Raw genomic sequence first — 27,147 nt, forward strand, 5'->3', positions numbered from 1 at the left:
TTACCCAGAGCTCTGAATCATTTCCCAAAGAGAAGTGAGGTCAGTGAATGTGCAGTCTTCAATTCTGATACCTTCCTCATGCCTCTGATTTATTTAAAATCTCTTGTATTGTTGATCATATTTAGATGCTTTCATACAAATACAAATACAAAAATACCAAAAAATGTAAAAATACATGTGTGCCCATTGGTAAAATTAATGATTTGGCCACATTACCAAAATCAATTGGTAAAATAATTAATAAAAGATGAACCCAAGAAAGGTCAGATAATTCTTTTTATCTGGACTCATTTCTAGACTAAATGTAAATAACTTCTAACTTTAAGAAACTCTAAACATTTTCTTCCACATGACATTTCCCTAAATGAAGGAAATAAAGAGCTAGAGGCTTGATTTGCACATTTTTCTTTTTAATGTTTTTCTTTGTATAACACATAGGATGGAACAAATTCTGATAATTCTGCTTATGAATTCGGGTGAACAAGGGGGAGATGCAAACAGCTGATCATTGATAACCATGTTATTTTCAATCTACTTATGCTATTGATTCTCTTTGTTTCCTTATGTGTCATGTTGCTGACAGTAAGCAAGAAACATTCCCTATTCATTAAGTGGATTTCCATCTATGAATGAAGTTGGCTAACTGTCTGCTTGCTGCTTCCTTGTTCAGATCTGAGGCCACCTGGGCTCCATGAGCAAACTTCTCCATTGAAGGATGGCCTGCGGATATAGATATGGATGACAGTGTCTGGGGGACCCACACTTTCATCCTGAAATAAAGGCTGGAGTATCATACATGTGAAGCTCAGGCCACCACAGTCACATCTGATTTTTCTCTCTTCATTTGTTGATGGCTGGGAAGAAGGAAGAAGCCAGATTTATTTGTGGGACGAAATTTCTTTTCAGACTTTTCTTCCGTTGACTCTGTGAAATAAAGGACATGTCAGTTAGTAACTGGCATTATATGATAAATACAATTTTTAGAGTCAAGTTGCACCACTAATTTATGTAGAGATTTTAATCCTCCTAGTAAGAAAGTATATAGTTAGTTGCTTAACTATCCTGTATGCTTCCAGGGTAAAAATGTGTTAAGAACTGGAGGTGGGGGTGCCTGGACGGTTCAGTCAGTTAAGTGTCAGACTTGATTTCAGCTCAGGTCATGATCTCATGGTGAGATCGAGCCCCGCGTTCCGCTCTGTACTGGGCGTGGAACCTGCTTAGGATTCTCTCTCTCTTCCTCTCCCTTTGCCCCTCCCCCACTTGCTCAAGTGCGTGCCTGCATGCACACACTGTTTCTCTCTCTCTGAGAAACGAAACGAAACAAAACAAAACAGGAGGTGGGGTTCCAAAAGGGTATGGTGGAAAAGCAGAAGGTTTGGACTAACTACTTGACTGGGCAGTTATCCCATGCTGGGACTCAACTACCCAGTCTGCAAGGGTTTGATTAAAATAAAGCCAATTACAGAAGTTTGCTATGTTGTTGTCAGGCATAAAGATATTGTATATGAATATCATCAGAGTCCATTGACTTATAGGAAAATAAAATCAAGTGATGATCCCACAAATGAGAAATGAAAATTAGTTTTGAATTAGATAGTTCTGGAAGACATACATATAGAAAGTTAAACTCATTTGGTTTAAAAATTCAGAACAAGAAGTATCTAATTTTTGTCAGTAATATTCAGCTAATATTGACAGTACACATCAATTTGATTTTATGCTCTATTGTGGAGAATAAGAAAGAAAGAAGGAAGAAGGGAGAGGAAATACAGAGAGTTATAGCTAAAGAAAAAAACAGAGAGAGCCCCAAGGTAAAATTCAAGCACCTAAAGATCTCTCAGGCTTGAACGCTTACAGTCACCTGACCAGTCCTCTCTGAGACACAAGGTGGGAAACTTAGTTCCCCAGATCAATCCACTAACCAATTGGAGCAAATTCCCAAGCTGCACTGATTTTCTAATCAGTGACCAGTCCTCTCTGAGACACAAGGTGGGAAACTTAGTTCCCCAGATCAATCCACTAACCAATTGGAGCAAATTCCCAAGCTGCACTGATTTTCTAATCTAATTTTCTATCATTATTCTCCCCCACTTCCTCCTGCTCTCTCCCCTCCTTCTTGATCTCATTCATTCTTTCATTCAGCAAATTTTGTGTGTGTTTGTGTGTGTGTGTGTGTGTGTGTGTGTGTGTGTGTGTGTGACTTATGTGTCTGTTCTAAGCCCTGGAGATCCAACAGAGAATAAGCCAAAGTGCCTGCCTTCATGGATCTTACATTCTAGTGGGGGAGAATCATTACAAATAAATCCACTTTTATGAAATGTGATAGCAGGTAGTGATTGGAGCTGTGAAGAAAAATAAACTAGGGTGAGGGCACAGAGAGTGATGGGAAGAGAGAGTTCTTCCTTGTTCATTACCTGCAGACTCTCATCTGGTTACTTAACCCGGAGGCACCGAGCAGCTTCCTGACTGCCTCAATTACACTGCATTGTATTCAAGTGTCTGGGCTCTGAAGTCAACCTGCTGGATTTAGATCCCATCTCTACTATTTACTTCTTTTGGGATCTTAAATAAATTATTTATCCTCTTGTGCTTCAGTGTTCTTGAATATCAAATGGGGATGATAATCATAACTCCCTCGTTGTTATAAAGATTCAGTGAAAGAGAGCATATAGAACCTACAGGTTTGTGCCTGGCATGCTAATTTAAACACGAATGTTAGCCATTATCACCAGCGGTAACACTCAGTTATGGTTTATATCCCCTTTCACCTGGAATAAAATTGTGAGTGTTTTTCTGTTATTCTTTGAAAAGTTATAAAGTATGCTATTATATATATTTTTTCATTGTTTTAAGTAATGGATGAAACACAGTTGTATGAATAATCCAAAACTAACAGGTAGTCAAAAGAGTGTTTGTTTGGGGTTTTGTAATTCATATATTTTATGCCTATATTTGCATTCTTATATATCTTTCACTTAAACATTTTTCTATTATTGGCTATGCTTCCACAATTGTGTGAATGGATCACATGTCACAAGTTCATGTTCTCCCACTCTCTTCCACATTTAAATTGAAAAGGAGCTACAGTTGACCCTTGAGGATCCCCTCATGAAGTAGAAAATCCACGTATAACTTTTGACTCTCCCCATACTTAACTACTAACAGTCTACTGTGGACTGGAAGCCTCACCAGTAACATACACAGTGGATTAGCACATATACCATATTTTTATAATAAAGCTACAGAAAAGAAAATATGATTAAGAAAATCATCAGGAAGAGAAGGTATACTGTACTGTATATTTATTGAGAAAATCATCAGGAAGAGAAAATACTGCACTGTAATTATTGAAAACAATCTGCACAGAAATGGCCCTTGTAGTTCAAACCTGTGTTGTTCAAGTGTCCACTGTATAAAATTGGCTCTGATGTATGCTTTCCTGTGCTATGGTTAATATTTTGTAACTTGTTTAATTCTAAAGGGATTTACAAGCTATTTAAAGACACTAATAATTGAAATCAGCATTTCTATTATTTAAAAATAATCAGTTGGAGAGATTAAGATACCTGTTTTTGGACTATTTGCTCAGAGAACTTTCTCTTCTCTTTACTGTGAGCTCTTTGATCTATGAATGGCTTCTTAGTGCCCAACACAGTGCAGGGCACATTAGTAGGTATTTCAAGATGTTCTGTACATGTTTGTTTCACAAAACTGGAATTTGAACACAAAATTTTCTGAAGTAATATTATGCCTAGCTTCTTGGAAGTGCTTTTCATGAAAATAGATATTTGATGGGTATTTATTAATTTGACCTCATCCACTATTTTCCCCACTTAAGCTGTATGTGTTTTTTTTAAATTGCAGACAATCAACATAGTGATTCTTTTTTTTTTAAAGTTTATTTATTTATTTTGAGAGAGAGCAGAAGTGGGGTGGGGGTAGAGAGGGAAAGACAGAATCCCAAGCAGGCTCTGTACTCTCAGTGCAGAACCCAGTGAGGGGCTTGAACCCACAAACTGTGAGATCATGACCTGAGCCAAAGTTAAGAGTCAGATGCTTAACAGACTGAGTCACCCAGGTGCCCCCATGATTCTTTAATCTATACCAGTTTCCAGATTTCATTGTCATCTTGCTAAGTGCATAATTTTGTGGAAAGGACCTAATATTATTTTGGAAACAGATTTTAACCCCTGACTATACTTAACTCTTTTCTACATTAAACTAGAAAGGGAATTTTTACCTTTTCTATAAGCAAATGGAGATATCTACTCCTCTTACCCTTCTTGTATGGTTAATGATTTTTCAGAGTGAAAGAAAGCTTTATTCTCTTTATTAAGAGAAAATAAAGTTTTAATATCTATTAAAACAGTAGATATATTAAAAATTCCGTTGCATTTGGAGAAATAATTTATCATATTTCATGATCGTTGACAAAATTAATCATAGTGGAATCAATTTCTGATGATCTAAGTGTAGATTGTTCATTATGTAGATTAACCATGACTAATTTTTATTCCATTTTTGTCTTCCTCCTGGTATTTAAGACACATCTGGCCACCTTATTTCTTCACTTAGTCTGTACTTAAAGAATGCAAAGTATATTTAATATCAGATGAGGCAAAACAAATAAGAATGGAAATACAAGCATAAAATATACAAATTATAAAACCCCAAACAAACACTCTTTTGCTTACCTGTTAGTTGTGGATCATTTGATACCACTGTGTTTCATCCACTACTTAAAACAATTAACAGTAAATTATATTATTTTATAGAAAATCCTCTATTGCCAAAAATTCATATTCAAACAATTGGTAGAGTTGATGATTAACAGGAATCATTTATGTACATAAGCTAACAAAATAATGGTCAAGATTTCTATATAATTAAATAAAGCAGCTTTTTGTTCTGGTGGTGGGAGTTATGATTTTTATCGTTTATTCCATTAGGCACAGACAGTATGAACCAGCTCTTTCTGTTTGCAGTCTGACATCATGAAATGAGGCTTACAAGAAGTACCATGTGTTAGATCCTCCTCTTAAGGTTTGATCCATTTTTTTAAGTTTATTTATTTATTTTGAGAGACAGAGGGCATGAACAGAGGGGGGCCAGAGAGAGAGAGGGAGAGAGAGGATCCCAAGCAGACTGTGCTATCCACCTCAGTGGGGGGCTCGAACTCATGAACCGTGAAATCAAAACCTGAGCTGAAATCAAGAGTCAGGTGCTTAACCAACTGAGCCACCCAGGAGCCCCACATTTCATCTATTTTATTATAAAGATGAGACGAATGGCCACAGGTTAAGTTGAGCCAATACAAGCTTCCTGGAACTAGTAGAAGAGTGACCGCATTTGAATTTTCTAGGCTGTATGGCTTAATAGGATGAGCATGACATTTAGAGTCACAAGTAGAACTCAGCTTATCACTTATTTCTTATGTGATCTTTGGCAAGTCGCTTACCCTCTGGTTAGGCTCTACTTTTTCCCAGTTTTAAGGTGGGTATAACATTTTTCTTTGTAATTGTTGTGAAAATGAGGGGAATAATTTCTAAAAGTACTACGTAAACTGTAAGTCGTTGAACGTTAGCTACGCCTATTAATACACAAAACAACTTCTTGACGTGGCTGGTGAGACAGAGGCTTACTGATTTCATGGCTCCATCCTGTGTAGGTACCATAACATTCAGAAGCAAGGATGGTTATACAACCCTCAGAGATGTTATGTCATGTTACCTAGCTTTTTTTTTTTTAACTTTATATGATTTTCTTTTTTTTAAATATAAAATTTATTGTCAAGTTGGTTTCCATACAGATTCCCTCCTCAATGCCCATCACCTACTTTCCCCTCCCTCCCACCCCCCACCAACCCTCAGTTTATTCTCAGTTTTTAAGAGTCTCTTATGGTTTGCCTCCTTCCCTCTCTGTAACTTTTTTTTTTCCCCTTCTCCTCCCCCATGGTCTTCTGTTAAGTTTCTCAGCCTCCACATAAGAGTGAAAACATATGGTATCTGTCTTTTTCTGTATGACTTATTTCACTTAGCATAACACTCTCCAGTTTCATCCACATTGCTACAAAGGGCCATATTTCATTCTTTCTCATTACCAAGTAGTATTCCATTATATATATATATATATATATATATATATATATACCACAACTTCTTTATCCATTCATCAATTGATACTAGCTTTTAAAACTAGGCAGTGAATCTAAGTCTTGAATTAGCTCTGGAAAAATTTCATTTGTCAGGTTCAGAGGTCCTGTTTAATTTTTCCTCTCTGTCCAGCAAATTCATGATTTCCATCTCACAGAGCTAAAACACATGCATCCTGGAATATTCATGATAAGAATATGGACTGAGAAAATCTTAGGCCCAGAATGTCCCTGGGAACAAAGAAATAATTAACAGTCCACACAGAAAAGGAATACATTAGGAATTCTAAGTACTAACCTTATCATGAGTGTGACCTCCCTTCTTTTTTCCTGGAATGATGTCAGAAGATTCCCTTCGTGCTTCTGAACCAATGAGTGGAAGAAATCTTAGGCTAGTGGGGCTTGGTACCTAGAAGCCATAAGTAAAGATTTAGTGAGACATATTTAAGGTGATTACACCTGTAATGTGAATTCACGGGGGTGGAGAATAGGGAAAGGTTCAACTGCTTTAAAATATACCCCTCCTTCCCAGATGCCCACTATGACTTCTTGACACTTCATCCTTAGCATTATCTGTAGCTTAAGTGTTTGACCCTATTACAGGGAACATGTTCTTGGGAAGGAGAAATAACATTTTATGAAATAATAAGTTAAGGTTAAGTTGAAGTATTTCTTCTTCAGTTTATTATTCTTGGTTTAATTAGTTGTTTAATTTAACGGAGGTTAGCTCTAGTGGAGACTGGAAGAGAATGAGTAAGGAGGAGAAAATTCTGGGCAGAGGATGAATTCTGGGCCAACGGACAGCACAGGCAAAGTCACAGAAGAGGGGAAGAGTGGTGATGCTTAAGGAATGGCAAGCAATTTGGCACAGCTGGAGTATAAGGTACATGGGAGAATGTGATAGAAAATGAGATCATACAGTTCAGGCAGATGCCAGATTATGAAAGGTTTGTATGCCAGGCTAAAGGTATTTGGATTTTATCCTGTAGGCGATGAAGAGCCAGGTTAAAATCTGAAATAGTTTCCTATAGTGTTGTTTAACGTGAAATGGCAGAGGCAAATGGTCAAGACCATGGACACCTAGAACTAGACACTTCTTTGGGATCAGATGCAGCACGCTCATAGAAGCATCAGTCTGCTTGGTTATGTGATTTTCTTCAACCTTGTTGGGTAGCCCAAGGTCGGGAATGAGACATCAGATTCCTTGTTTTCTAACTACTCTAGTTCTAGAAGCCTCCAACTTACCCTATATATAGGAAGAGAGCCGAAAACAATCCCTGCCTCTCTGTTTTCCATCAGGAATCCTTCTAAGGCACGTCTTCGAATCTGCAAAACACAGGAAGTGGATGTTTAGTGATGTGGGCACATTCTATCAGTGGCAAAATTCCTGGGTTTAAATCCTGACTCTGATGCTTATTAGCTGAATGATCTTGGGCAAGTTCTTTCCCTGTTGACTATTTATGAGGATCAAATGAAATAACACAGATAGTGTGCTACTCAAATGTAAGATTTACTATCATTGTATTATTATTACTGATAATGATATGTCATAAAGAAGTGAATGAATACATTTTATATAATTGAGAAAGAAAAGGAATAGGCAAAACAAGATTCTGGAAGAATTCAGAGATTCCTAAGAAAAGGGTGTTTTAATTCAACTTTAGCATTAACATTTTATTATTTTACCAATGAATTGAGAAGATAAAGTTGAGCTAAGGGGTAGACAATCCTTGGGGCATTTGATTGTTTCAAGGCCTTTTAAACTTTGCTAAAGATTTCCCCAAAATGTATTTAATATTGCAGTTAAATTATTTAAAAAATTATTTCTTATCTTCAAATTGGAAGAGAATATTAAAAGGACATACCAATCTTTATTTTTAGGTTGTACTATTTCAATCCTATTCAACAAAATTGAGTTATATGCTATGCATAAGTTTTTGGCCATAAAGAGCTTAGGACTCAGTGGTGAGTGGGAAGTAAAGAAGAGTACACAAAAAAATACTGATTCATTGGAGAACATGGTAAATGAATACGCTATAAAACACAAAGCAGGGAGAGATCAGGGTTGTTGGAGAATGTAGAATTAACATTTACTGAGAATCTGTGATGTAACTATATGCATCTTCACATCTAATCCTCACCACAACACTTTGAAGGGTTTGCAGATGAATAAAGAGATAAAATTATTTAAGATTAAACCTAAGTCTGTCCCACTCCCCATCCTGTCCTTCTCCTCCTTGTCACCCTGCCCTCTGGGAGCAGCTGAGTTCCATTTGGACAGAAAGGCAGGACTTATGAAAACTATTTAATTTGGAAAATATTAAGTATTTATCAAATTATGAAGTTGATAATGTGAAAGAATAATGACATAATGAACATCCATGGACCCACTGCTCTGTTTTATGTATTGAAACAATACCCTCGGGGCGCCTGGGTGGCGCAGTCGGTTAAGCGTCCGACTTCAGCCAGGTCACGATCTCCCGGTCAGGGAGTTTGAGCCCCGCATCAGGCTCTGGGCTGATGGCTCGGAGCCTGGAGCCTGTTTCCGATTCTGTGTCTCCCTCTCTCTCTGCCCCTCCCCCGTTCATGCTCTGTCTCTCTCTGTCCCAAAAATAAATAAAAAACCTTGAAAAAAAATTTTTTTTAAAAAAGAAACAATACCCTCAACTTTGAGGTTCTGAGTCCTTTTCATCTGCCTTTAAAATGTAATGACTGTCCTGAACTTTGTGCTTTTAATTCTCTTGCTTTCGTTTATATAGTTTTACTTTATGTAAATTTTTGCCCAGACAATATTTTATTTAGTTTGGCTTCTTCTTGACTTTTATATAAATGAAATAATTATGTACATATTCTTAAGCAAAACTTTTCCCATTTAATAGCATGTGTCAAACAATTATTCATATACATGAGTGTTGTTTTGGTCCATTTATATTCACTCTTCTGTAGTATTCCAATTTATAGATATGCCATAATTATGTTCCGATTATAATGTCTGTGAGCATTTAGGCTGCTTTCAGGTTTTTCTATTACAAACAGTACTGCTCTGAACATTCTTGTGCCTGCCTCCTAACCATGTGTTTAAGGGTTTCCCAAAGATATATATCTAGGATACTATAACTATTTTCAACTTTACTAGATAACGCCATATTGTTTTCCAAAGTGGTTCTACCAATTTACACTATTTCTGCCAGCGATTAGTGTTCTGATTGTGCCAAATGCACACTGACCCTTGATATTGTCAGACTCTCTGACATTTGCCAATCTGCTGGGTGTAAAATGATATCTCATAATATTATTGATGTGAATTTCCATGTTTACTAATGAACATCTCATCATGTGCTTATTGGCAATTTTTTTTTCCTTCTGTGATGTATCTATTCAAGTATTTGACCATTTTTTAAATTGGACTGTCTTTTTTTTCCTATTGATTTTTTTAGGAGTTCCTTTTCTATTCTGAATACTAATCTTTTGTCAATTACAAAGGTGGGGTGGACTTGACAGAGAAAGGTCACAGATGTGGTATGGACAGCTCAGGCGAACTGGGGCAGAAGGCAGGAATGCTCAGGAAATAACAATTAGCCTGATCTGTAGAGGGTGGGGCAAGGTAGGTTAGTAACAGGAGATAAGTTTAAAAAGGTTAAGTTTGGCTTATTGTGTTGAAGATCTTGAAGAAATTGATTTCAATTAATACCACACCTTAGCCTAAAGACTCATGCTATATCCACTTTTTACAAATATTGCAAATAGAATGAATAGCAGGACCCATTTCTCTCCTAATTCTGCACTGAAGAAAAGTGTGTCAGTCTGTGATAGGCAGAATCATGGCAACCAAAGATGTCCACATCCTATTTCCCCCACCCCCAACCTATGGTTTCACTGCCTTACTTGGCAAAAGGAACTTTGCAGATGTGATTTAGGTCAGGAACCTTGAGGTGGATTATACAGGTGGGTCCAATCTAATCCCAGGCATCCTTAAAAACAGAGAACCTTTCCCATAGGGTCACAGACATGTGACCACAGGAAGATGGTCAGGGAGAAGCAATATGTCTGGCTTTGAAGATGAAGGAGGAGGGCCCCCAACTAAAGCATTGAGATTCTCCCCTACAGCCTTTATAGAAGGAACATAGCTCTGGCAACACTTTAATTTTAGACCAGTGAGAACCAGGACAGACTTCTGACATATAGAACTATAAGATAATGAATTTATATTGTTTAAGCCACCAAGTTGGTAGTAATTTGTAACAGCAATAATAGAAAACTAATATACCAGAGAGATCTAAATTCAGGAAAACAAAAGCAAAGTGCTTTATCTTTTTTTTGTTCACTTGTTTGTTTTAAGGCTACCTTGGGAGAAGAAAGAGACTTGAAAAACTTAAAATCATGATCCACTTCAAAGGCCTTGGGAGGTGTACGTTTGAAAAGCAAAGACATTGAGCTCATTTTTTTCCATCTGTGTAAAAAGATACAAGAAAAACTGTTCAGCACATACCCACATCTTTTATTCTCTGCCTACTGCACATGTATCCATTAAATCCTTCTTTCTCTGGGTCCCAAATTCTCTGGCTTTCATGGCACCAGTCCTAATGATGCTACCTCTGCACTTAACTAGTCATTCTTTATTTGTTCACTCAAATACCTTTTAAGTGCCTATTGTGTGCTAAGCACTAAGCTAAGAACTGGGTATATAAAGATGTATAAAACATGGTCTTAATCCTCAAGGAACTCACAGAGCTAGTGAAGGAGATGCATATTACCAAATTAGAATATACTATTTTGAGTACTAAGATAAATGGATGTTCAAGGCTCAGCAATTACCCATTGATCAACTGTGTGTGGGGAACTTTACCACAACTTGATGAGTCTTTACTACACCACCTCTCATGTTTTGGCATGATCTCTTCTCTGGAGGTCTTGCTGGCCAGCCAAGGCAAGGCTTGAACCCTTCAGTGGAGTTTTGGCAGTCACGTGGAACCCTTGTTGATTCTTCTAAAATTGCTGCTGTGTGGCTTGTGACACTTTGCTTCAATTTCTGTTTCTTCTACCAACTGTTGGACTAGATGATGGCATGCAATCTCTCCAGATTTGGCGCACTTACGATTTCCCTAAAGGGCTTTATTTTAGACAATCCCTTCTGCTTCTTCCCATTTTTGACTCATCTGGTCAGTTCCCCCTGTTTTGGTCTGCTGTATATTACCAGTCCAGGGAGGACCCCCATGCTTTGCTGATGTTGAGCTCAATTAAGCTCCAATCACTTCCATAATGACAAAGATCCAACCACATCAAAACCAGGACTGAATGTTACAAAAGCACAAAACACCTTTTGCCAACACTCTGTTCCCTACTACGGAACTGTCCTCTTTTTCTAAGCCTTTAAGCAGTGCTCAGGTGTCCTTGAGACACAAGCATATCCATGAATCAAACTCTTGTCTAACGTTAGATCTATTTGACTTCCTTACAAAGCAATATATACTATCACCACCTCACATCTCCTATTTATTTCTCAAGCACTAGCATGTGATTGTTACCCACCACTCCACTGGCATTACCCTCTCCAAGGTCATCAGCTGAAATAATGCCAATCGTGTGTTTACTTTTCTGTTGTCCTATGTGACTTCACTGCCACGTTCTACAAATGTGTCCTCATTACCACTTGTCATCATACCATGTGCATGTGGTTTTCTTTTCAACAACCAGACAGGTCTATCTCAATGCTCATTAAATATCTTCACTTGGATGTCCCACAAACATCTAGACTTACACTTGTCCAAAACCAAATGCACTATCCTTTTCTTCAGACTTGTTTTTTCTCTTCTGTATTCTGTCACTATGATTTCTGTAAAGCTTAAAATCCTTCTGTTGGTCCGTTACAAAACCCATTGCGATTTGGCATCTATAAAATTTTCTTGCTTTATCTCCCACCACGTCGTTCTTACTTGCTCACTGGACCCCCTAGTCTTGAAAAACTACATCATAGTCTTTCATTATTTAGTGCTTTTACTTACCCATGATTTAAGTAAACATAGAAGATCAAAGTTGCCTCTCTGGTCTTGTTTGGTTACATCCCATTTACCCCTTGGTGATTATCTTGAGAATGACATTTTCCTAGAAGTACCATTATACTGAATTGTAGCTTTTTGTTTACATATTTTTCCCCTCCACTGGATTGCAATGTTATTGAAAAGTCCTGGACTTTTCACCTTTGAATTCTCCATGTCCAGCACAGTGTCACATTCTTGGGGTGCCTGGGTGGCTCAGTCGGTTAAGTGTCTGACTCTTAGTTTCAGCTCAGGTCATGATCTCACGGTTTGTGAGTTCGAGCCCCACATTGGGCTTTGTGTTGATGGCACTGAGCCTGCTTGAGATTCTCTCTCTCATTTCTTTGCCCCTTTCCTGCTTGTGCTCTTTCTTAAAATAAATAAATAAACTTAAAAAATAGAGTTTAATTCTTGTCTGCTCATCTAAAGAAAAACCCAGTGGTCTTACTTTTGCCGGTCAAATACCAGAGGATATTCATATTTTTGCGTCTTCTCTGTGAATTTGTTTTCTTCTTTTATTTCTATGGGATATTCATTAACATCACATGGCAAAATGAAATCATTTGTTGGTGATATTTCAAACATTCTTCGCTGTCCAAAATATCCACAGTAATGACCATTGAGGGCATGCCAGACCCTGAGGAAAGGCAAAAGTAGGGAGAAGAAAGTAACTGGAATTTAGTGAAAATTATTGTTTATTAGATCATTTATATGGGCTTTTACTGGTCCATCAGAGATTTTAAGCTTGATTTGAGGACTATTCCTGTTAAATACACGGAACCAGTCATAGCATAAGCATTTTTATCCATTAGAATTCTAATCAACAACAATTTTGGGAAATGTTGATTTGAATCTGTACTTATGATGGCCATTCATTAAAATCAGAAAACAAGGAATGGATATTTCCCAGAATAACACTGTTCATTCATTATGATCAGAACCTGTGTTGGCTGACACTATGCTAGTTGAATTAGGCCTTACAGTGTGCTATATCTTAGTTGTCTACCTCTGCATCAGCATCAGTAGAGCTTGTGGGAGGAGTTTCCTAAGGATGCTTTTACTATTAACAAAATCCTCTCAACCTCCATCCATAACTCCTACTGTTATGGAAAAACCATACTATTTTTCACAACTGAGTTATAAAATAAGGTGACAAAAGAAGTGTTTTTTTATCCATATACATAGTTTTACCATCAGGTCACTCTGTGAGATCCCTCTAAGCAGCCCACTTGATTTAAAGTCCTATAGAATATCCTTAGCAGGAGTGTGTGCCCTGCATCTTAAGGAAAGATAAAACAGTATGTGGAAGATCTTGCTTTTATATCTTGACTTCAACCTCAGAGTAACAAATGATGGAAGCAGTCATCATGGCCCATGAGGAGGACACACTAAATGAGGTAAGAGTAAATTCCATCAAGTTCAAGTGGTTTCCCAGGTCACGGGGGCGGGCATTGAGAGGACAGAGAGGTATCTAGCCAGGACTCCTCACACCTAATAGCATCCTAAGAATGTAACATGAGCATTTTACATCCCTTACATATTCTAATTCTCCTACACTGCCTTGCCAGAGCCTTCACCAAAGTGAAATGGACCAGTCCTTCCAGCACAGAAGTTAGAGGGTAAGGACTACCTTTAGGACAACTCCAAACTCACTCTATTCTAGGTCAGGACTGAAGCAGCTTCTGATCTTGTTTTGTGACATTTCCTGCTGCATGTGGAATTCTTCCAGATGATTGATCCCACCTCTCAGCCTGATTTCCTGGGTCTTAGATAAATATCTTAGCCCTGTCTATCCTCTGTCTAAAAGCTAAGTCTTTATTACACTTTTTCCTATTATAATATCACAATCTTTTTGATAACAAAGATTTAGAATGTTAAAATTCCCTACCCCTTTGGAAAGTGGCAGCCAGTGTTTGCAAAAGGACATAGCTTAGTTATAAAGGGAAGTGTATCTGAGATAGTTATTCATAGAGCTACTTTTTCTGAATTGAGTATCTAGGGAGATCTCCACTTGAAGGAATCATATAAAAGAAATTTCTGAGCAGGGAATGCTCATAACAACAGAAGTGTGTGCACATGTGACATGTGGTGCACGTGCACACTTGCGTTTGTGTGTGCATGCCTGTGTGTGTGCATGGCTGTGTGTATTACAACCCCAATTAGCACTTCTGCTGACAGGTAGCTGAAAATAAACCGGAACAGACACCCAAGGGACAGAGTTGTGAAAAACATCTGTAATAATTAAATGTCATGTTTTTAATTTTTCCTATAAATAAAATAACACATTCCCTTTCTGGTGGAGGAAGAGCTGTTTAACCCCAGTTAGGACCTTGCCCCCTTCCAGACTCACCTTTCACTCAACATTTCTAATAATTTACTTTCACCCTTCCATATTTAAAGTATTTTTCTCTTTTAGTGCCTCCTTTCTCTCTCTTTTTTCTTAAGTGCCCCCTCTCTTAATGAATGGTACCATCGTTCACTGAGTGGTATATGGCAGGAGATAGGCTTGACATCCTCTGCTTACCTTCCCTTTCAGTTAAAGTTTATGTCTCCTGGATTTTATCTCCTGGACAGTTCTCAGATCTGGACTATCTGCTTCCAGCACTGTTGCCACTGCCCTAGTCCAGGCACCTGCACTCAGCATAGACTTCCAACTGGTCTCTTTGCTCCCACCTTGCTGCTCTGAAATCCATTCCCTACACGTTATTTTTTTAAAAAATGTAAATCAGATTATGTTAGTCCTTCACTTAAAATCCTTTGGAGGCTATTTCCTTCAAGGTGAAGTTTCAAATCAGCCCCAGGCTCACACAGGGTCTTTTACCCAATGTAAAATATTCCTTCCTTTTTGCCTTCACTATGTTTAAACTCTCCAGCACACTTTGAAACCTCTCTACCACTCTCGATCTTACCTGACTTTATTCTCCCAAGAGGATAATTCATTACTATGATTTTGACACATTTTAATATGCAGCAATTTGTCTCAAGAAATGTCATGGCATTTCCTTTCTTTTTGTATGTGTGTATGTGTGTGTGTGTGTGCGTGTGTGTGTGTGTGTGTGTGTGTGTGTGCAGTATTGGTGTATGTATCCTTAGCATTATCCAGGCAATTAGAAATAAGTAGGCTTTGCAGAATCAATCACAGTGTCCGTGAAAACATTAGCTTGCTTTCACTTTTCTCAGTGTTGAGTTGCACTTTGCTATGACTTTCTTTATGCCTTCTGATCCTGTGTCTCCTGTGGCTGTTCCTGGGCTTGGGTCTATCTCTCTGAGATAATCATCTTGCTTCATTCTTTGAAATGAGTACACAAAAAACACTTTTATTGAAGTATTTGTTATACTCTGACATGGATGAGCAGGGCATCTTGTCTCCTTGGGCATGGAAAAGAATCCTAAGCCAGTGGCCATCTTTCCAAAGCCCTTTCTGCGTGCCACATTTGTTTGTTTGTTTATGTATTTATTTTAATTATCCAATCAAGATTGTATTTGGGGTATAAACTTAAACTGTAGCTTAAAATTTTTACTTCTCGCGCTCAAAACCCTAAATTCACAATATGAAGGTCCATACCTTACTGAGCCATCAATGGAGGCAGTAAGTACCACTTGTTTGTCTTCTACGTAGATTACTTGAACAATTTCTAAAGAATGAGCACGCCAGGCAAGCAGCTGCTTCAGTTTCTAGAAAGCAACAATAAAGCATATTCCGTAGCATAAGTATGTGCTGATCATAATCCAATCTCAAGCAAAACCAGTAACCACGAATGAGCCAAGCTTCCAAGTGAATGGGTGTGGACATCTGTGCAAGTCGAAACCCCTCTCCCTGTGAGCTCTTTTTCCTTGCTCAGGTATCCTAACTCCATTTTTAGGTGATTGTTCATCTCACGTATTCCTGGGAGAAAAAAGACCTTATGTCTTTAGCAATTTCTCGTTTAAGTGAGGATGAACATTTAGTTGAGGATTACAAGATGAGTAGACAAAAGAAAAGCCTTAGGAGAAAGGCTGTGGGATAGGCAGAGGCAGAGTGGAATCAGGGGCAGGAGGAAGCAGAGCTGAAAGGTGAGGACTGAAGGGGAAGTTGGCAAAACTTACGTGTTTTCAAATTTTATCCAGAGATAGCCCTGGTGATTTTGTTCTCTTTTTTTGGTGGTGGTGGTGGTGGTGGTGATGGAGGTAGTAGGGTTATATATGATATCACAAGGAATCAACAATTAGAATGGGCCTGGCTCATTCTCTTTGATAGACCTCAGAGGTCTCGATTCAAGATGTGGCTTATCCTCAAGTCTAGAGCCTTTAAACAGGCCTGAACTGTGTGAACTAGAGTTGTCCACTGGAAAGCTGACTCTGTAGCAACATCTCCTTAGAGCACATTCTGTCTCTATCACTGATGAACTCACACCAAGCACTACTTCTTCTGGAGTCATCTACCTAGAATATATGTGTAGCTAGAATTCTGGCAGCTTGGAGTTTTCTTATGAGCCTCCTATTCATTTAGACTTGAACAAAGTTCAGACACAATTCCTCCTAAATTTATTGACCTTCTGACTCAATCCCCTCTAGTTGTTCTTAGACAACCAGGGTGAAATCTGCATTCTCTTACTTCTTATTGTCTCATAGTTATTCAATAATAACTTGTCATCCAAGGGTTCTTTCTCTGCTTTGGGATTGGATTCACTTAGGCAAGTGTTTCTCTACTATGGGCCATATCTATAAGTAAGAAAGACATTTTACAGATGTCAACAGATACAATATCTGCACATGCATACCAACAAATTTCAGATACTTAACCTTACTATGTGCAATGCACACTGATATCATCTATTCTATTCTATTGCATTTTATTCCCCTTTTAAATTAAAATACTGGTCACCACTCATTACACTGGTTTTATAACCCACTAGTGGGTTATAACCTGTATTTAGAAAAACATTGCTCTAAGACTTTTTTTTTTTTGTAGACAAGTGTATATTATCATATGTATGATTTCTCTTCCTGTGGACAGGTTTTGACTATCCTATCTCTTAGAATATCTATATTATATAGAGCATCTTTTTAATAGTAATGTTGCAAGAGAAGCAGATTAACATCTGATGTATGCACTGACATATTTATTGTAACTAGTTGTAATCTATAACTGAACCTGATTTAATTCATGATATATATTAATCTGTGTAATAATGAGGCATCTTATAATGGGATTCTGTTGTATATAGGCAGCCATGTACAAAGTGGAAAAAATACATTGCCCAAATACAGAAAAAGGTTGAAATGACATTGAATATGGAGTAATTTCAAATAAGTTATTAAAATAAATTCTTTGCTTTTATAAATTGGTAAAAATGCTTTAAAATAAATTCTACTGATAGTTTAATTCAATATTATTTTATAATTTTGTTTTTAAGATTTTCTCTAAATTTTATAAGGTCTTGTTTCCCAGTTTATAGAAAGTTCATTTGCAAAACTGTAAGCTTTTTGGGTCATACTTTTGTGCCTTAAAATTAATAACAATATATGATAATCATCAAAATTAAGGGAGAACAGATAACTTTCCACTTATATATGGTTCAAGCATGTCATTTGTTTTTGTTCTGCTCACAACATGACTTGATTTAAGACCATTTATAGCTGTTGATAAGTGAAACTTTGTGCTTCACAAGTTGTTTGAACATTGTTTTCTATTTGATAGCAGGGAGTGTTATATATGGAAAAAACACTGGACTTGAGGACAAGAAGCCTGGCTCTAGTCCTGACTTAGTCATTAACTGTCTACGTGGACTTAAGGCAAGACAGTCTCTGATTTCCCCTCTGCAAAGTGGAGATAATCATAGGAAAAATAAACATCTGAACATTAGAAAACCATCATTGGTTCTTGGAAACAAAAAGAAAATTCTATGGATCAACTGAAATAAGGTTTGAAACAGTACCATTCTGTGACACTCTGCAAGGAATCCAATCTTAATCTATGTAACCATAGGAAAATAATAGTAAAAGAAATACTATTTATTTACGTTTTAGATTTAAAATATGTCCTTAAGAGAAATAAGTCTATGGTAAAATAGTGCTTCCTTGCCGTAACTTTTAATTAGTCAAGTTGAGTCTTTATAATAGATGTAGGTATATTTGTTTATCCACATTGACACAAAAAGTTCATATTCAGGTGGTTTTAAATAAGGATGGTGACATTTACATTGTGTTCACTCTAAAAAGAGCATAAAATATGTTTGAATCACAAGGAAGATTTAGACGATGTGAGGAAGTGTTTCTTTTTTTTTAAATTCAAGTATAGTGGCATGTAATGTTATGTTAGTTTCAAGTGGACAACATACTGTATATTACTCAGTGCTCACCATGATAGCATGCTAACATGTTATTGCAGTGTTATTGACTATATTCCCTATGCTGTATTTTTCATCCCCAATGGTTGGGCACTAGATTAGGCCTGTAAGGAAAAGTTATAGCATCTCTTTCTGTTTTTTTTTTAATGTTTATTTATTTTTTTCTTTTTCTTTTTTTTATTCAATATATGAAGTTTATTGTCAAATTGGTTTCCATACAACACCCAGTGCTCATCCCAAAAGGTGCCCTCCTCAATACCCATCGCCCACCCTCCCCTCCCTCCCACCTCCCATCAACCCTCCGTTTGTTCTCAGTTTTTAAGAGTCTCTTAATAGCATCTCTTTCTGTAAAGTTATGTCAGATATAAAAACTGACTGTGGAGGACTAGATGATTTGTGAACTTTTTTAAGCTCTGGGTTTCTACATAGATTCTCTCAAATAAATCAAAACATGAAGATGATGTAATGTGGCCAGTGGCTAGATCACTCACTCACTCACTCATTCTTTCTTTTCACCAGTAAACCATTATTATTTGGCATGTAGCTTGTTTCTTTTTTTCTTCTTTTTATTTCAAGTATAATTAACATAGACTGTTATGTTAGTTTCAAGTGTACCATATAATGATTCAACAACTGTATACATTTCTCAGTGCCCATCAAGATAAAATACTGTTAAGATCCAGTAGTATTATATATGACTCCAGAGTAGGAAGTCTTGGCTTGCATTTCTATCTTTTGTGGTAGCTAGCACAGAAAAATGGTCAATTTCTGGTTCATGAATTAAACTAAACTCAAGTTCCTACCTTTTCATTGTGAGGTGGATCCAGGAAGGAACCAATGCTGCAAAGGATAACATGTCCTTCTGTAGAAAATGTAAGCATTGGGATCTGTAGTTAGATATCCTTTTTGTCTAAGCAAATACTATCCAGCCTGCCAAATTAATTTGACCTAGGCATTTATAATGGTAAATAAAATAGAATCTGGAAAACCAGAAATGAAAGAAAAAAAATTATATCACTTATACATAGGAATTCTGATATATGGCAACCTCATTGTGACTTACTGTTGCCTTGTATGCTCAAAGTCAAATTTCCTCTAGAGGTCAGGGTAGATGAAATAGAAATGAATACAACACTACCAAATGGAATCCAAACCATTAGAGAGATGATCATCCTACAATCCACATGATAGTTACAAAACTAGATTTTAAAAAGGCAACAGGGTGCCTGAGTGGCTCAGTTGGTTAAATGTCTGACTTTGGCTCAGGTCTTGATCTCACAGTTTGTGAGTTCAAGCCCCACATCGGGCTCTGTGCTGAATCTGGATCAGAACCTGGGGCCTGCTTTGGATTCTGTGTCTCACTCTCTCTCTGCCCCTCCCCCGCACATGTCTGTCTGCGTCAAAATGAGTTTAATGGTGAATTCTATCACACATTTAAGTAAGAAATCTTACCAATTATGTACAAACTCTTCCAGAATATAAAAGTAAAAGGGAATACTTTCTAACTTGTTCAATGAGGCCAGCACACCCTAATACCAAACCCAAAGATAATTATGAGAAAACTATAAACCAATAGCTGTTATGAACATAATGAATATAGATGCAAAAATCCCCATCAAAATATAAGCATATTAAAAGAATTATACACAATGGTCAGCATTTGAAGATCATTTCATGTAATCCATCCTATCAACAGGCTAAAGAAGAAAAAAAATCACATGATCACAATAGATGCAGAAAAAGCAGTTGACAAAATTCAGTACCCATTCATGATAAAAACTCTCAATTTGGAAATGCACGTTACACTTTTCCCACCAAATTCTAAAAGCCAAAAAACCCAGATCAAAACAACCCTAAGTGTAACATGCAAAACTATAAAACTGGAAGAAAATCTAAACCTTGGGGTTGGCAATGACTTTTTAAAAACAACATCAAAGGCACAATCTGTGAAAGAAACCATTGGTAAACTGTACTTCATTAAAATTGAAAATTTTGTATGATCTCCGGAAGACTGAAATAATTGACGGTACAAACTGATTCATAAAGTAAGTTTTGAAATGAGAACAATGTTCTTTCAAGAAAAGATGTAAAATTTAAATATTATTACTTTTTGTTTAACATTTATTTGTTTTTGAGATACAGAGAGAGAGCACAAGCAGGGGAGGGAGGTGAGAGAGGGAGACATAGAATCTGAAGCAGGCTCCAGGCTCCTTGCTGTCAGCACAGAGCCCGACACAGGGCTCAAACCCACAAGATCATGACCTGAGCCTAAGTCGGAGGCTCAACCTACTGAGCCACCAGGTGCCCCTAAAATTTAAATATGAATGTAATAGCAGTACCCGAATGCAAATATAAAGGTTACAGTAGCAAATGATAAGTGAAGGGGTGGGTGTAGAAGAAAAGTAAGAGTAAAGTGGGCTAAGCTTTTGTTTAACTGAAAAGATGCTGTTTCAGTCTAAATTCTAACAAACTGGTTAGTTTTGTCTGTTTTTTGGAAAAACTTAAAAGTGAACACTACTAAAATTTTAAAAATGTTTTTACACTAGGAATGCTCATTCACACACTCACATAATCTTTTAAAGTAGATGAAAAGAAAGATAATTCATGATTAATTAAAAAGATGAAAGGAAATAAAGCATCAGAAAAAAGAATTTTGTTACCTCAAAGAATAAAGACCAACTGTATGAGTTCTAACAATCAATACAAAAGTCCCCTAATGAGAGCAAAGAATCCCTCTCCTTCCTAATTAATGCTGTTACTCCCTTTATGAGATAAATACAACATAATCTATTCAAGATGGAAAATGAAAACTTTACATTCTTCCCAATATGTAAGGTAAGAGAACAGGTAGGTAGTTCTGTACCCCATTAAAAATTTTTTTTTCAATGCTTATTTATTTTTGAAAGACAGAGAGAAACAGCATCAGCACGGAAGGGGCAGAGAGAGGGAGACACAGAACCCAGAGCAGGCTCCAGGCTCTGAGCCGTCAGCACAGAGCCTGACATGGGGCTCGAACTCATGAATGGTGAGATCATGACCTGAGCCAATGTCGGAGGCTTAACTGTGTACCCCATTTAAAGATGGGAAAAAATAGATTGTCTCGCTCTAAGTAAAGACCTCAGAATGGAATAGGTTCTATTCATTGCTCCATTCATTCATTATTCTGTTTATTCAGCAAGCTATTCATAACACTCTCTCCTGCTTCAGCATCCTTCTTTTTCTTTCTTTTGTCTCAACAAATGTCATGTATTTTCCTACCTCCATCTTTATGTCATGTGGTTATGGAGCAACCTGTAGACGACTACCTAAGCATGACTTACCCACATTTCCAGTCAGAAGTATCCTGGTACATGGATCAGTATACAGCGATGTCAGAGAAATGGCAGAATGTTTTGTGAAAGGCAGCATATCTTTCAGTAGCTTTCCCTGAATAAAGTATAATAAATTCTATAAAATATTAATCTCAGAGTTGAATTTCTCTATAAATAATCCATCTAAAAAATTATCTCTACTACTGCAACATGATTCTCTTCTTTGTAATAAAAACAATTTGAAACTATCTGAAAGGACTTATTTCCTTGAAATTAAATATTCATAAAGCTGTAACAACTATTAAGAGCATCTAAACTCTGATTATTACAGACCACTTCTATTCTTGGGGGTTGTTTCTTGCACTTTCATGACCCTTTCCATGAACTTTTCCAGGTACATATTCCCCTTCTAAACAAACATTCTTTTCAGGTTTAAGTGTATCTCACTTGTTTAAGTGTATCTCAACCAGTAATATTGCACTTACGTTTTCAGACATATCTATTTTGAAAATTGGTGCAAGATAAAGAGATTGTAGGAGATTCAAATTCAGCAGATTATTTTTCAGTGCTTAGGATAAATCAGCACCAGGAAGGATTTTCCACAAGCACTGCCTCACTTAGACAATAAACATCCCTGCTTCAGAAGAGAGATTTAAATTTTTTTTTTAATTTTAATTTTATTTTTGAGACACAGAGAGACAGAGTATGAGCAGAGGAGGGGCAGAGAGAGAGAGAGAGAGAGAGAGAGAGAGAGAGAGAGAGAATCTGAAGCAGGCTCCAGGCTCTGAGCTGTCAGCACTGAGCCCTATGAGGGGCTTGAACTTGCCAACTGCGAGATCATGACCTGAGCCAAAGTCGGATGCTCAACTGGCTGAGCCACCCAGGCACCCAAGAACAGAGAATTTGATAGGGCACCTGGGTGGCTCAGTTTGTTAAGCATCTGATTCTTGATTTTGGTTCAAGTCATGATATCATGGTTCCTGGGATCCAGCCCTACATGGGGCTCTGCATTGACAGCATAGAGCCTGCTTGGGATTCTTTCTCTCTCCCTCTCTCTGCCCCTCCCCTGCTTGTGCTCCCCCCACTCATCAAAATAAATAAATAAATAAATATTAAAAAAAAAAAAGAATTTGAGTCTGCTAATCATTTCCTGAGATTTATTTGGGTATAATCTTCCTTCTGTCACTCTTATTTCTCTATCAGAAAAAAAAAAAAAGGCATTGCTCCAATACCAAGATACTCTTAGGAAAAGTTGTTAATGATAGTTTGTATTTTTGGGGCACCTGGGTGGTGACCAACTCTTGATTTCAGCTCAGGTCATAATCTCACAGTCGTGAGATCGAGCCCCACATCAGGCTCAGTGCTGGATGTGAGCCTGCCTAGGATTCTCTCTCTCTCTCCCTACCTCCTCCCCCTCCCCCACTTGCTCTGTCTCTCTGTCTCTCTCTCTCTCAAATGAAATTTAAACATTGTCTCAAAAAGTTTGTATTTTCAAACCAAGATTTTCCCACTTACACGCTACGATCTATTGACAGACCTGGACGTTTTACCCAGCAGACGCCTGCGCTATTCTGTGTCACTGGGTCTCACTATCTGCCATACAAAATGGTGGCTCTTTTCTCACTTGCCTCTCTACTGATTTCATTGTTATCAGCACCTTCCATCAAGATCCTTCCTTCCATCATTTCTGTCTTCCTAGTTTTAAACTCTGCCACCCTCCGCTCCAAGTCATTTAAAATCTTCTGGGAAATAAAAGCTATTTTTTCATTGTAAAATACTTAAGGACACTCAGTACAATGTAATAACTTCTTCCAATAGTTTAGATAACTAAAAATTTATACATACTCAATATTTGAGTGTTCTTATATTCTTTTACTGTAATACATCATTAATATCCTCTAATGTTATTTAAATATCCAATGAAATAGTTAGTGGCATGTACTCATAGCTCAATTTAAAGAAAAGAAAGATTTGAAATAGTTAACTTAGAAGTTTTGATCATTTGACCCGAGTTACAGAACTGTCCTATTGTAATGTTTGAGTCGCACTTTCAGTGAGAAGGCTGAGGAACCACAATTTGTTAGAAGGTTGAAAAATACTAGAATTGGATGTTCTCTGGAACCTTAGAAGGCTAGGATTCATTCCATAATACTTTTATCTTTCTCATTCTCTGCTGTTCCAGGTAAACAATGGGTCCCATCACCTCCATAGTCCACAAACGAAGATGTCCATCCTCATGAGCACTGACAATGATAGGGGGCTGAGCTTCTATTAAATTGGTGCCTCCAGGATGTTTTTTGTCCACTGGATGTTGCTCTCCCATTGTGACATCAGTTTGTTCACCTACAGGAAAGTTAACGAGCTACCATGGGTGTTTGCAATACTTGGAATTACAAATTTTTTAGAACATAAAAGAGGAGCCAGGTAGGAAAATAGTAAGACAACACATTCTTTTCCCTAGAATATTTTTTTCAACCTCAGATAACTTCACTCAAGGCAGAGAACAAAAAAAGCATTAACAAATAGAATCCTAGATCACTGGGGGGAAGAAATTATTTTTCATCTTATTACAAAAGCCTCCACGTTGTATATAACAGCTAAAACTAGATATATACCCAGTGTAAGTCTTACACATCCCAAATGGCTTATGAATCTAGTATAAGTTTTAGGAAAACGGACTCAAGACTAAGAAGCTCAGTAATGCATTGGATTTTTAAAAATCTAGAATTAGTATTTAAAACAGCATCACCATAATGGAAATTCTGCCTCTTAGACCACTGAATCTTATACCAACTCCTTAACATTTAGCCACAGAAAGGATATAATGTATATTCATAAGACTATTCTAGAACAAGAAATTGTTACAAGAAAGAGAGGTGATCTCATACTTACGTTTAACCTCAGTGTCGTGTATGCTCTGTTTGCTCCCCTGAATTAGGGGAGAAAAAGAGAAAGCATTTCCGTGACATTGTAAGGAAATGAGAGGTACTGGATGAGTTAGATTCTTCAGGTGCATTTACACTTTTTTAAATTGTTAAACATTTGAGTATAGCTGACACACAATGTTACATCGTTACATTAGTTTTAGGTTACAACACAGCAATTGGGTAGGTCTTTAAGTTATGCCATGCTTACCACAAGTGTAGCTACATTTGTCCCCATACAATGCTGTTACTGTACCGACGATATTCTCTATGCTCTATCTATATCTTTTTTCTTGGGATTTATTTACCCCATAACTGGAAGCCTGTAGCTCCCCCTCCGCTGCACCTATTTTGCCCATCCCTCATCCTCTCCCCCTGGCAACCATCAGTTTGTTCTCTGATAATTTTACATTTCTCAGCATTCTTTTTGAAGTTTTTATTTTATTTTATTTTTTTATTTCAGAGAGAGAGAGAGAAAAGGAGAGAGACTGGGGGAGAGGGGCAGAGAAAAAGAGAGAGAATCTTAAGCAGGCTGCATGCTAAGTGCAGAGCCCAATGTGGGGCTTGATTCCACAACTCAGGGGTCATGACCTGAGCCAAAATCAAGAGTCTGACACTCAACTGACTGAGCTATCCCAAGCACCCCTGAGGTTGTTTTTGAATTAATTATTTTAAAAAGTATATTGCAGAGATTGTCATGTTCATAAATATGGTATCTGTAACACAACATGCTAGTGGTGTAGGGAAGGCATAACAATGAGAGTAATTATGTGTGTAATGCATGCCATGTTCTTGGTGTACATGATCTCCAGTTCTATTAGCAACCGTGTGAATTAGACTTTATTTGATAAAGAAACAAAACTCAGAGATTAGGTGATGTCTCTAAAGCTAATCAGAGCACCTGATTGAAGCACAAGTCTGTCTGACTCTTACATCCTTGTGAGTTTATTCTTTTCATCATGCTAGTCATTTTAAAATAATTTTTCCAGGGAAAAGTTTCCTTTAAAGCAAAATCCTACTAGAGGGGAGCCTGGGTGGCTCAGTTCATTAAGCATCCAACTTCGGGTCAGGTCATGATCTCATGGTTCATGAATTCGAGCCCATCAGGTCAGGCTCTGCTGACAGCTCAGAACCTGGAGTCTGCTTCGGATTCTCTGTCTCCCTGTCTCTCTGCCCCTCCCCAACTCTCTCTCTCTCTCTCAAAAAATAAATAAACATAAAAACTATTCAAACAAAATAAAACAAAATCCTACTAGAGATGTAATGTGCCAAATCTATGGACTGAGAACAGAGTTTGAAAACCACAGTATTACTCTGTGTGTCGTCTCTTCCCTGTGTAATGTATGTAATACTTTTTAGCAAAAGAGGTTGTCTAAAATTGATTTATTATTTTGTAAAGATAGCATATGTAATGTATTTTATTTATATGTATGGTTTATTTTCCGATATGAAAACCTTGAAAATACCAAAAAAAAGATTTTACACATGCATGTACATACAGAGTTTTTCCACCTTGACCTTCTCTCAAAAGAGCATCTCAAGTGGGGCCAATCACTATTTCTAAACCAACATTGGATATAACAGGAAGACACACTCTTTCTATTTGTTGCTTACCTTGCTACTCTGTGGACCTTTACTAGAATCACATTGTGATGAGGAGCACACAGAATCCTGACTTGATCTCCTACAGGAAGAGGGAAAAGCCCAAGGAAGGAAAGTTAAGATATTTTATCCTACACAAAGTGTGCTCTTCTCTGCTTTAATTTCAATAGGTTACTTCTCTCATCATCTATGGATACTGAGCCACTCAAGAAACAAATCATACTTTCTATCTTGGGTTACAAATGTTCATGTGTCTGGTTTTGGTAGATGCTGTTGGGGAGCCTCAGTAATTAAGATTTAATGTTGCCTGGGTCTGGGAAATAAAAATGTGCCCTGTACCACTGCTCAGGGCTAGATGTATTCCCAGGAGCTGACACTGAAATGGCAGGAGCAGAGTTGGGGGGTGGGCCTGGCTAACCCCTGCTCTGCTCTGCAATTCCCAGTTCTAGCCTGGTTGTCTCGGCCGTGCTCTGCTGGAATGAACTGGAAAGTGACTTAGGTTCCAGTGAGGGCACTGATATGGAACAAGTCTTCAAAGTAGTCTCAGTTAAGGCAATTTCAAGTCAAGGGGTAGGGAAGGTGGTGCATTCTTGCTCACTGCTGGGTGACTCAGAACCAACACGGAAGCCTTTGCTTTCTCATTTCCTTTCCCATTACATGTTGCCTGAAAATCAAAACTCTGAAGTGCATCTAGACAGAAAAAATAGTTTTTCTTAAATATTTAGAAAACAATGTCCTTCGCCCTCAGAAATGAATGGAGATGGCTCAGTTTTAGCAGATGTCATATGAAACCTT

At 37.5% G+C, this 27,147-nt stretch overlaps 1 protein-coding gene across 1 annotated transcript in view; it reads right to left on the reverse strand.

Moving 5' to 3' along the window:
- Positions 1-393: 393 nt before the first annotated feature.
- Positions 394-27,147, reverse strand: part of WDR64 (WD repeat domain 64) — a 150,295-nt gene continuing 123,541 nt past the window's right edge. Inside the window, exons 18-28 of the mRNA XM_043568636.1 lie at positions 26,365-26,434; positions 24,719-24,755; positions 24,030-24,169; positions 21,836-21,941; positions 19,319-19,377; positions 15,752-15,861; positions 12,635-12,823; positions 10,496-10,601; positions 7,397-7,477; positions 6,450-6,560; positions 394-924 (exon numbers count right to left, since the gene is read on the reverse strand). Of these exons, the coding sequence (XP_043424571.1) occupies positions 841-924; positions 6,450-6,560; positions 7,397-7,477; positions 10,496-10,601; positions 12,635-12,823; positions 15,752-15,861; positions 19,319-19,377; positions 21,836-21,941; positions 24,030-24,169; positions 24,719-24,755; positions 26,365-26,434 (1,093 nt within the window). The 3' untranslated portion in view covers positions 394-840. The remainder of the gene's footprint in view (positions 925-6,449; positions 6,561-7,396; positions 7,478-10,495; positions 10,602-12,634; positions 12,824-15,751; positions 15,862-19,318; positions 19,378-21,835; positions 21,942-24,029; positions 24,170-24,718; positions 24,756-26,364; positions 26,435-27,147) is intronic.

Source organism: Prionailurus bengalensis, chromosome E4 (genome assembly GCF_016509475.1).
Source record: "Prionailurus bengalensis isolate Pbe53 chromosome E4, Fcat_Pben_1.1_paternal_pri, whole genome shotgun sequence".
Taxonomy (NCBI): domain Eukaryota; kingdom Metazoa; phylum Chordata; class Mammalia; order Carnivora; family Felidae; genus Prionailurus; species Prionailurus bengalensis.